Source organism: Paramacrobiotus metropolitanus, unplaced genomic scaffold (genome assembly GCF_019649055.1).
Source record: "Paramacrobiotus metropolitanus isolate TYO unplaced genomic scaffold, Prichtersi_v1.0 Parri_scaffold0000031, whole genome shotgun sequence".
Taxonomy (NCBI): Eukaryota; Metazoa; Tardigrada; class Eutardigrada; order Parachela; family Macrobiotidae; genus Paramacrobiotus; species Paramacrobiotus metropolitanus.
Genome location: NW_026570251.1, coordinates 286,283 through 298,237, shown reverse-complemented (window position 1 = coordinate 298,237; position 11,955 = coordinate 286,283). Strand labels below are relative to the sequence as shown.

Below are 11,955 nucleotides of genomic sequence, written 5' to 3'. Positions count from 1 at the left end.
CTGTAGAAAAGGTTTTGGCTTCGTTTCGGTCTGTATTACTAGACTTACTAAGTTGCTAGAAAAACGGCCATCTTAACTAGTAGTTTATCTTTGTGGTTTTTGTAAGTGGTAGCTGATGTTCTGCATGGGAACTAAAACACCAGGCTGATATCGTACTGCGTATAGGGACGACAGCGCACGCTACGGCGGCCCTCAGCATCGCGTCAGGGGGTTCTATTTGGGTACAGTCAAAGTAACCGGACCGTATTTTAATTTCTAATGCTATTAAGTAGTTTTTAATTTTTCAGACCGGTCTAACTATACATTATTTGAGTTGCTCGTAATGGACAGCCAGAATTTTAGCCGAATTTCAGGCTACCGATCACTTCGGCCGTTTTCATTTCGGCCGCGCTCGTTTCGGCCAAAGTATTTACATAGCACGGCATAGCACATGGGCGTCAGTTTCTCTTGCTATTTTGTACCATGACGACCGAAGTCACCGAGCGTTCACTACCAAGCCGAAGTTTCCTTTAAATCAGCCGTTTCTAGGTGCATTTCCCAGCATCCGTCATAAAATCTGGAAAAAAAAGATTGCAGTAGCGGTTCTAGAAATTAAAATGCTCTGGACTTGGAGCATTGCAGAATGCAGAGTTTGTGTATTATCGAAATTCGAAGTATTTTGGTGCAGTATTGACGGTTGAAACGTGCAAATTTAAATTTTTTAAGAACCTTGGAGAAAACTGTGGGAAGTCTTTCGATTTAAAGAAATTATTCAGCTTTAAGATAAAAAGGTTGATATACGCTTTACAGTAAAATTCTAACTATAAAAATGCAAGTGGTTATCACCCGATTTTTCTGCAACTATCCTATCAAAGACACGCGGTTATGAGGTCAAACCCGATCCATTATCAAGTTCATAACCTTTTCAAAAAGTTTCTGGATTGCATTTTTAAATTCTGGAAATTATTCTTTGTGTAATACGATAAACGTGATTTTGGTTCGAATTCGGTTTTATTGTCATCGACCTTTCTTCAGCTTTTTTTGCCTTTTAAGCCGTCCAAACCTTATTCAAGGGGCTCTTTTGTTTCATACATTTTATAATTTTTGCCTGCTTTTTGTAACAGTTGTTTTACGTTTTTTTCATATTTTTATATTTTTTCATTCATATTGTTGTATATTTTAAAGTATAGTGTAGAGCATACAGAAGCCTCTATCCCATTACCGACCGGTTTCCCTAATCAGGCACTGCCAAAATTCTGTTTCGATTTCGACAAATGTTTATTGAGATCGTTTTCTTGAGGAAAATCCAAAAATATACATTTGTGTGATTTTCAAATCGAATTAAGAAGTACTTGGCACAATAAGCCGGTGATATTATTACTACAGTTCTGGTGATACTCTGCTGGAGAACGTGCAATCAGTCCGAAGTGAAAAAGGATTCAAAGCCGATATTGAAATGTCGTGAACAGATTTTATAGGGTCAACAAATGCATCCTGATCAATTTACTGTTCGAGGGCAAAACTAGGTTGAAAAAATTGGCTAACAAACCCTTCCGTGAAAGTGGAGGCATCCAATATAGCAAACCCAAATTAGCCAAATGCAATATTTTGGCGAACACAACGGATTAAGATATAATTTTATCACTAGAAAAGCTTGGAAGTCATTACTCTGATGTTCCGCATTCTAAAGTCGTTGACCTGTCTATGAATAATATTTTTCGCAGTCTCCTACTAAATGTTGATGCAGAGGCAGAATCCACTTAAGTGAGATTACCAGAGACCACTTCCTGTCGGAACTTGTTAATCTGCTTTGGCCGACCATCTTCTATAAGCGTCCGGTTAAAATTCGTCACCGATGGTTCAGGCGTTTTCTACACACACCGCAGCGACGTCTTTGCCGCGACCGAACCTCCGCACCTGACCACCGGTCTGTGTGAAGTCACAGCGAAGACACCGCTGATCAGCGCGGCGAGTGATGCCAGCGAGAGCAAGATTGATCAGGTCATCCTTACCGTTGTACCGCGAATCGCGATGCCTTCTTCAACGTTTCGTCTACTTTTCCAAGTGAAAGTGTTATAATTTCAGATGACCGTTCCGTTCACAAGATTTACATTAAAACTGGAAAACTATTGCACAAATAAAATCCATGCAAAAATCGTGAAAAATTGTGATAACTACAGTATTTGGGAAATGTTGTTTTAGAGTTTATTTAGAAATTCACAAAACTTATTTTGAAATTGGGAAATTAACGGTTCTTTTGCATACCCATGCAAACACCTGATCGTACAGCGAACATACTAATACATATTATCTCCGCATATTCAGCGCGCACGCCGCAAAGTATTATGCTAGTCATAAGCTGTTTGTTTTGCGCTTACTTAAATGCTTAGGTGGATTCTGAAAAATTTTGCCCAGCGATCGATTTCAGGTGAATGCAGAAACATGTTTGGAAAGATTTCACGTGAACGCGTCATTTTTCCAACTGTTAAACTGATGACATTCGATAGTGCTATCCTAATAAGAATAAACCGGGCTTATTGAAGCGGTACGTTATTGTAATCAGCCGTTTCATCTGGCTCCGTAATACGACCAATAAAAACTGGGACATTGGCGATCTCGTTCCAGATAATCACCAAGAACGGGTGATCGACTTGAAAATCCGGGTATTTGATGCAGTTATATCCCAAACTACAGCACGTGGCCGCTGATGCTTTGATACCGTATTCGTCCACCTCTACAAGCACAACGTACATTAAATTTTGCCGGAAATGTTGGTGCGGTAACCTTACCGATTACCACTTCCTGTCGGAACTGGTCAACGCGCTTCGGCCGGCTGTCGTTCTCGAACATCTGCTCGAAATTCGTCACTGACGGCTCGAACATCTCCTCCAAACCCATAGCTTTCGCACCCGGTATTAGGTCAAGACCGCAGCTGATACGGAATTTCGGCACGACAATGCAGATCATTTCCTCGGAACTTTTTTGGCGCAACTTCAACAATTTTTCAATAGGTAATTCCTTTTCCAGGCTATTGATTCCGCCGGCGTCTTTTGCTGGCAGCAAAAACATGACGCTGAATTTTCTCTCGACCACGTTGAGAATAATCATGTGCGGGTCGCCAACTTCGACGTTTTTCTCGGCAGCTTTATAACCATGAATATTGTACGCGCGAACGGTAGCATCTTCGTTCTTCATGAAGTCTACCGTTTTCTCATAATTGTTCGGGCAATAAAATGTCCCGTTTTTGGTTTCTTCCTTGTCGAACGGACATTCCCACTGGCCTGAGAAATCAATGACATTCACTAGAATTAACAGCGTCCGGCGATCGACTTTTTCCAACAACTTGGTTATTTTTCCATTAGTCTTTTCCGCCACGAATTGGTTCACCATCGTCACAGCTTCGCCAGGTGATTTTGCAAACGGTGTTTTGACAAACCCAAATTTCATTGCGCTGTCGATTGCCTTTGTATATTGCGGAGCCAGGCTACAATTGTCGTCATAAAATGCAGCGTTCACTGCATTTAATTCGCCGTCTGTGTTAACAGCATCAAGCTTTCTTATCAGTTCCGGAAACTGTCTTTTATTTTTGCACAATAATTCCATCAGAGCTGGTTTTAATTCGCCGCTGATCCCGGGAAGGAGTGCCGCCAGGACAACTTCCGCTGAATACGGACTAATAATGATGTTCGCATCCGGAGCCTTCGCCGACTCAATGACAGCCTTGAACATAGTCACAGCAAAACTGCTCTCGGGGTTGACTTTAAAATCCTTAGTGTAGGGTCGGGGTGTCCTTCGCCTCCGCTTCGTGGAGTTGCCTGGCTGGCTTCCAGCGCAGCTTCTGAAAACTTTGCTTAATTTCTCCATGATTTGCAAACACAACTGTACTGTGCGATGAAAGAAGGCTTCTTTGCAATTTATTTTTATGTTAAATCACTGAAAATTTTAAGTCTGTTTTAAACTATTCGAAAGGAAGATAATATAAGCAGTGCTTGGGTGACTAGCCAGGCAACAAATCAAGCAAAATGATTTTGGATTTGTTGTATGGAACATCTACGATTGCAATTTAAACTTGAGTGTTACTGGAACGGAAACGCGCAGCTGCGGCAACGACCAAGTTGCAATGACATACAGAGCGCGCAAGCGTGGTAGCCGCGAGTGATATGGCGCATGCCGCATAGTGAACAGGATTCAGGAGGGAAGCTGTGCAGAACATGCAGCATGATGTTTCTAAACACCGATCGATCGCTGTTTTTGCCTTGTGGCAGTAAGCATTGCGCTCCTTGTCTGGCATAAAGGCAGGAGCAACACAGTTAGGTTAAGCAAAGCCAGCTGTGCGGACGGCTTTGCGACTGTCGATACATCATACTGTCATGTAATACAAAGTGTTTTACGGCAGTCTGTTATATATACAATCTATACAACGGTACATGGTCAAATTCATGTTATGTACATGTACACACATTCAGTACATATGTGTGCATACATGTGTTTATGGGTACCTATGTGTACATGCATGTGTGAACAGATTCGGTACATGCACATAATAATTATTATGTTTGGTACATGGTCAAAATGACCCGGTACATGGTCAAATTCATGTTCAGGCACAAAAGTTTTACATTCGCGCACTCTTGCTTGCCGCATTGTATCATTATTTAACGTGAATAAGTACCAATAAACGTGAAGCATTAATATTGTAACAGCATTTTACTTATCGTTAGGTATCTACGTTGTACTATATCTGCTTGGTATACCGTACTTCCCGGCTGGCATATGACTCGGAATACCCGTGTTTACCCGGCACAGGCTTTAGCGTCGATGCAAAGGTTGTAACAAATTATTATGTTATGCACACTGCACAGTCTGTACAAAGAAGCACATAATATTATATTATCGAAATAGCAACTGATCAGATCGTTACTGCTATGTGTAAATAGAAAACTAACAAACGCTTAGCTGCACATAAATGTTTAGTTTAAAAAACTCCAACAGACATTCAAAAAAGGAAGCCAGCCTGAAAATTTATGTGATACTTGGGATTGTGAAAAAACATGTTTACAACTTTTTGCTTGCAACCACTACTTCAAATCCACTACTTCAAACGTGAGGCAGTGCAGTGGAGACGTGAAGCACCCCACGAGAAAAACGGTCATGTCCTTTGTTCTGGAATCCCAGCGAATTGTGTAATATCAACAGGAAAAAAAAACTAAAAATTAAATAACAGGAACTTTAAAGAATAGATGTGATCGGATTGCGTTAAAGATGGATGCGAGCGGTGTAATAGCAGTGGAGATAATGTATTGGTACTTAATACCGAAATATCTGACATAATACACGCACCGCGTGTACTACTACTAACCTGACCGCAGCTAGCAGAGAAGGAACTCCGGAGATTGGTGTTGGTTGTGTTGCCTACTTCCGCAGACAACAGGTGCCACAAACACACTCTCACCACACTCACTACCACACTACAGGAATACCACACAGTAACTTCCGCCTAGGTACACACTACTGCTTTCCCTAAACGAAGGTCACTCACAGCACTAACACCAACAGGACCACAATGATGTTACTCACTTTAATCTTATTGGGCAAAGGCCATCAGTGTAACAAAAGTGCATACGCGTAATACTACTTAAAACGCGTAATACTACTTTAATCTTATTGATGTTCACTCAATACAAGTCACACACACACTGCCGAATGCTAGCCGACGACGAAGCGCAGCTTCTGATCGGAGGATAGCGATAAGAACACGGATCATACGTCATCGCTAGTACAACAGGGAACACTCGAACAACGCACCGTAACTCGTACAACATAATACCAATTATGTCAGTATGAAAAACCAGACTCGGGTATTGCATTCGGTCTCAACAGACGTAATTGTAGCGTTTCACATACAAATCGCTAGTAGGCAAAAACCGTTGGTGCGCGCAACACCCAAATGGAGAGTCACTGGTACGATGCTATTCAAAAATACTAAACATCATTTAAGTTCCCTGGTCTTTTTTGGCTCTTACTGATAACGCACACAAGCATAATAACTTTTCTGCCGCGGAATCACATAGCCATAATGTTTTTCAAATTTTAAAATGGACTTCGAAACCTTTTAAATGCCAGGGAATATCAGAACTGGTTCCGTGATTGTAAGTCCCCAAACCTAAAGAAGAGAACAAATACAAGCAGAACCGGGTCAGGCAAGAGTACTATTGTCTCCTGTTTGCCTTTTGCAGTTTCCCCTCTGCCTTTACCGCTGCCATTTCCTTATAGTTCCATTTAACCTTAAAAAAAACGTTCTACATAACCTCCACCGTTGGCTTCAACGGTAGTGACCCGGCATATATTACCAAATTCGTGTACATGACGATTGCATTCACTTTCGCGCACTCCGAAATTCGTTTTTTCTTTGTTCCATGCCATCCTGCAGTCAGTTGGTTTGTATAAATCGGCTGCCATAACTTTGCCGAACCGGATGTTGCACGCACAAACGGTTTTCACGCCGATATATACAATTCATCTGGCTATAGAATGTTATAAAACGACACACAAGATGAGCGGAAACGATCAGCTGCTCATAAGGAGAAAACTTGACCGATTAACGCTAGCACGAAAACAGCCCGCTCGCACGAATTTCTTTGACAGCGTTTGTCTATAGAGGTACAGCGTGGTAACGAGGTTTCTGTTTTGGGCATGGTGGAGAAAGCGGAAATGTTTAACGAGCTGTTGGTTTTGTAACTGTTTCTAACACGTGTTTAAGTGATGGTTTGAAATAAAATCGCATAACCATTAACGCTATATCTGCAGAATTAGATGGGCTGATGGAATCACATGCCAGTTTACACCTGAACGGTAAATCTGCGTGTAGAACGACGGCCTGCAGTTATAAGGATTGTTACTACCCCATCCCTACTGTATAAATCATTGTCGTCATTACCACCAACATTTCCTTTTTATTTATGAGGAAAAATTGTTTTTTTTAAAACGCGATTATATGTGACATGTCTCAGTAATTGCACGAAAACAATCTGCAATATTCTGAATAGGAATGGAATGGATTGGATGTGGAAGTGGATGGAATACTGCTGCATGGTTACGTTACAGGGCTAGAAAACGGTGGATACAACATGGAGCGTCTCTTGTTGATTTCGGATTCACGACAGGACGGTTAGCCCCAATAAATTACGGGATGGTTCACTAGCGCTCCTATGAAGACAGTCTTAAGTTCTTACAATTTTGTGGGTTACAAAGGCAGCGAAAAGCCTATACTGTGTACGCCCGGAGGCGCAGAGGCTGGATTTGAAGTGGAGGTAATGAACATCGATATTCCTAGCCGACCTTAGAAGTGGTTCCACTTCGATGAAGTGCTTGCACCCGTTCCCTTAAATTCATCACTGGAATAAAGGCAACAAATATTCTTTCTGCGGAGTTTAGCTTGCCATAGTGTGTTTAATGCCCAACATTAGAGGCTTTTCGCAAAAGACACCATAACCATACCTTAAGCATACCTTATCGTGTAGCTAGACACCGCCATCGGAGTGACAGTGTAAAGGATACCTTAAAACCAACGCAGTTGTTTTCTAGAAGTCTTCGTATTTATTTTTTTTCTCATGCTACACGGTATGGCATCCTTGTGGAACATCAAAATTCACGTTCTCCGATGTTTTCTGTGCTAGAAAAGCTTAGCTCTAACGATGTTAAAGTGTATGGGAACTAAGAGGAGCCTTTGGAAGTCAGCTACCATACAACGAATTTGTATGGTATCCGCACTTACCATACGCTCGCACTTAACCATAGCGTATAACTTTGTACGAACTTATATTAATTTTAGCGAATAAGACTAAGAATTAATAAGACTAAATAAGTTTCTGTAAACAATGGCTTTTTGATCATGATTTTGTGTCGGTTTCCAACTGGGTTCGTTTTTGCCCCTGGATAAAAAATTTCCCTCATCCAGTACCAAAGGGTGGCTGCGGGACCTAGTCTGGAGATCTTCTCCAGAGACTGTCGTGGCAGTTGTCCCGCAGTTATCGAGCCGCCACAGTTCCACACCGTGTAAGTACTCTTTTCTGATCTCCTGAATTCAGATCTCTTTCTCCACCGAACGCTTTATTAAAGGGACGACAATGACGAACCCTCTTCAATGCCCAAAGTGCCTGAAAGTCCTTTCCAGTGCACTGTATCTGTCGAAACACCTTGAGACCCAACCGAAAGAATGCGCCAAAGCAGAACAACGTCAGCTGCGTTCTCAACCGCCCCCACCAAGCGTCTCGACTAATAATCAGCAGCGCACCGTACCAACTGATCTCCCATCCCGCCTGGCGGGATTACGCGAAACAGTCCATCTTCCCGATCACATCCCGAAGAGCACCCGCATTATAGTGGCCGAAGCGTTACTGCAGACGCTGGAGAAAGTTACGGACAATAACTCCACTGAAGCTTGGACTGATCTCCTCGTCTTCAGTTACGCAACCCTTGGGCAACCGAAAGCAGCGCCAAGCCAAAGACCACGCCTGTCATACCCCAATATCATCCGTCAAAACATCCAAAACCATGGTCCTCCCGAATCAATACAGGGTCCTTCGACGGACCGCGCTCCTCGTGCAGCTGAACCAGACGCTCCTGTGCAGCTCCGCAAGCGAGTCAGCCGCAAGCTTCAGGACGGCAATGTCAGCGGTGCTGTACGGCAGCTAACCACCGAAGAAACGGTTCTGCCCGCGACGCCAGAGACCTTCATTGCGTTGAAGGAGAAGCACCCTTCAAACCCTCCGATACGTCACCCGCCTCCGGGACCCGCAACCCCGATAGCCCTTGATATTACTGTTGCAGAAATTGCAGAAGCAGTTCGTGCCTTCCCAAATGGATCGGCAGCAGGCCCTGATGGATTACGACCGCAATATCTGAAGGAGCTGATCAGTCTGAAACACCATGAACTGGGTAAAAAGTTATGTGAATCACTGGCTGCCGTTGCGAACATAATGTTGAAGGGGGCGGTATCCCAGGACATTACCCCGATGCTGTATGGTGCAAACTTGTTTGCATTCAAGAAGAAAGATAATGGGATTCGTCCCATTGCAGTGGGAACAAGCCTGAGGCGTGTGTTTTGCCGCATTGTGACTTTCAGGTTACGACACTTGAATAAAGAGTTGCAGCCAATTCAGCTGGGTTTCGCAACGAAAGGGGGCGTGGAGGCTGCTGTCCATGCCGCACGCAGTTTTATCGAAGATGCTGCAATTCTGGACAAGCCACAGGTTTTCCTTAAACTAGATGTCAAGGATGCCTTCAATTCCCTTGACCGAAACTACATACCTAAATCTGCCGAAGAGTTCATGCCGGAGTACTACAAGTTTGTGTGGCAGTGCTACGGTGAAAACATCAGTACTGTTGCACGGCATGTACAGTGCATCTTCACAGGCGGGCATCCAGCAAGGAGACCCTTTAGGCCCGCTACTGTACTGCCTTACAACTACTGGACCCCACAAACGCCTGAAGTCGAAGCTGAAAGAGTGTTTTCTTGACGATGATGCGCTCGGCGGAGGCCCTGAAGATGTCTTTGACGATCTCTGCTCACTGCAGGAGGCGCTACGAGTGCGCGAGCTAACGCTTAATATAGCAAAATGCGAGCTGATGGTTATCAGAGGCTCCGAGGAAGAACGCCAAACTGTGTACGATGCGTTTCTTCATGCGTACCCAGACCTGGTTTGTCCCCAGCTGAAGGATCTGCATTACCTCGGTGCGCAAATCCACGATGATGCGGTTGCAGGCGCACTCGTCAGTGCTACGGAGGTAATCGCCCGAATGACGGAGCGGCTAAATCTAATACCGGCCCATCAGGCTCTGTACTTGTTAAGATGCAGCATGGGCACAGTAAAGCTGATCTATAAACTGCGCGCCAGCCGATGCTACCAGCAGAAAGCCCTGTTAAAAGCATTTGACGATATCATTCGCCAAAGCTTAACTAGCATTACCCATGTCAACATTACTGAAGACATATGGATGCAGGCATCTCTCCCGATAATAGAAGGCGGTCTCGGAATTCGAAGCGTCGAAAAGCTTGCCCTTCCGGCCTTTCTGGCCTCTGCTTATTCGGTGGCTCCATTAGCATCGGAAATTATCGAGTTCCAACCACAGATCTACTGTCGTGATGCTGCTGCAGAACGGCAAGAAGTAACCCAACAAGACCTCCCACACCATGACGCGCGACCGGTCCAGAAGGTATGGGACAATCCTATTGTCCAAAACACCGTTGAACAATTACGAACGGCAGCTGGGAACGACATCTCCGAACAGGCAAGATTGAACGGTGTTAGCACGAAAGAAAACGGCGCATGGTTGGGTGCGCTTCCGGCTGCCTCCCTTGGCAACCTTCTTACAGACTCAGCAGTACGAATCGCCGTTGGTTTACGGCTTGGAGCACCGATCATCACCCCACACCGCTGTGTATGCGGTGAGTGGGCGGATGCCCGCGGTTACCACGGCTTAAGCTGCAAGAAAAGCCGCGGACGAATCCCTACGCATAAATGCCTGAACGCCAATGTGAAGCGCAGCCTCGCATCGGCCGGCTTTGAAAGCGAATTAGAGCCACAAGGTATCTTCCCTACAGACAGCAAGCGCCCAGACGGCGTTACCTTGACACCATGGGAGAGAGGACGGATGTTGCCATGGGACGCAACGTGCGTCAATACAGTGGCCATATCGCACATCGTCGCGACATCCGCACGAGCGGGAGCAGCAGCAGCACAGGCCGAGCAGGGCAAGATCGAGAAATATCGCGATATCGGCCAGGACTACCTATTCCGTGCTCTGGGCTTTGAGACGCTCGGACCACCCGGACCGGAAGCTGTCCGAACAATAACGGAATTCGGACAGAAAATACGTCAAGAAACCGGCGAAAAACGAGCCACGGAATATCTTCGCCAACGGATCAGTATCGAAATACAGCGAGAAAATGCTGCATCGATCATGGGGACGGCGCCGATGGGAGCGAATTTAGACCAAATTTTCTCTGTGATTAGGCCGCCGCCGTCGATTGATGCTTAATGAGTGATAGTTTCCGAAGCTCTTGTTAAAAGTGCTCGTGTTGTAATTTGTAATTGTAAATTGTGGCTAGTTGCAAACCATAGCGTATGGTTAAGTGTAGTGCTATGGTTAAGTGGAGCAGTTGCGAAAAATGTCTAATAGACATTTTTCGCAACTGCAATTGCAAATCAGTGGTACCATGTACTTACAATTATATTCGCAGCTGTACTAATGTCTACGTTTTATCAGTTCCTTCTTCGATCCTTTCTAATAAAGCATTTTCTACCTCCCCACTTTAACATGTAGTAAGGCAGTGCACAAAAACAGAGTCGATTTATTATCAAAACTTTCAAACTGCGCATATTCTCTGGTGTCCATTGTTGATTACAGAAGGTATGGCAATTATAGCATTGGTGTAGCAATTTTAGCATTATATGGATTATGTATAGCAGTTAGCCGAAGGACACGGGTCGCAGCTTTGGAAAAACTTAAAAACCTGCAAAACTGTCGTCTTTTAACGGTAGTATACTCTACTGTACTCTGCAGGAAAAGGATCTGTACGCCACCTGAATAATTTTAGTGCAGCTTCTGGTTGCTTCTGGTGGCCTGCAATCAACTGTGCGATACGTTGCACTTCCAACCGCTCTCACAAACGAGATGCTTGTCACAAAAATCCCAAATATGTTCTGTATTAATTATATTGAGACAAAAATCGGAATGCGGAACAGAATGGTGTTCGGACCGCAACCAATAAACAATTCCTCCACATTATGCGAGGGCACCACGATGCCAGTGCGGAGTATGCCGGCACCCGATCCTCGAATTGAATCCCCAAAGTTCGCTTAGGACGAGTGATCCTGCTGTCGCATAGGGTCAAACGATTAACATGGATGCCGGTGCTTTCCAGCACCTTCTGAATGTAGCGGACCGCGTGACGGGCAATATGGCCGTTACCCG

General features: G+C 44.4%; 1 protein-coding gene across 1 annotated transcript; it reads right to left on the bottom strand.

Annotated features, from left to right (window-relative positions):
- Positions 1-2,224: 2,224 nt before the first annotated feature.
- On the bottom strand, positions 2,225-4,069 carry LOC129588786 (serpin B6-like). The gene is made up of 2 exons (XM_055483166.1): positions 2,769-4,069; positions 2,225-2,713 (listed from the first exon to the last, which is right to left on the bottom strand). Exons 1-2 carry the CDS (start codon positions 3,841-3,843, stop codon positions 2,514-2,516), a joined length of 1,275 nt encoding a protein of 424 aa, XP_055339141.1. The 5' UTR covers positions 3,844-4,069; the 3' UTR covers positions 2,225-2,513.
- Positions 4,070-11,955: the final 7,886 nt, after the last annotated feature.

What these genes read in the sequence shown, in the direction of transcription:
- LOC129588786 (XM_055483166.1), bottom strand. Translation starts at nt 3,843, where the DNA reads ATGGAGAAATTAAGCAAAGTTTTCAGAAGCTGCGCTGGAAGCCAGCCA. An exon ending in CCGACAGGAAGTGGTAATCG is followed by an intron (nt 2,714 to 2,768) that starts GTAAGGTTACCG and finishes TTGTGCTTGTAG; the next exon opens with AGGTGGACGAATACGGTATC.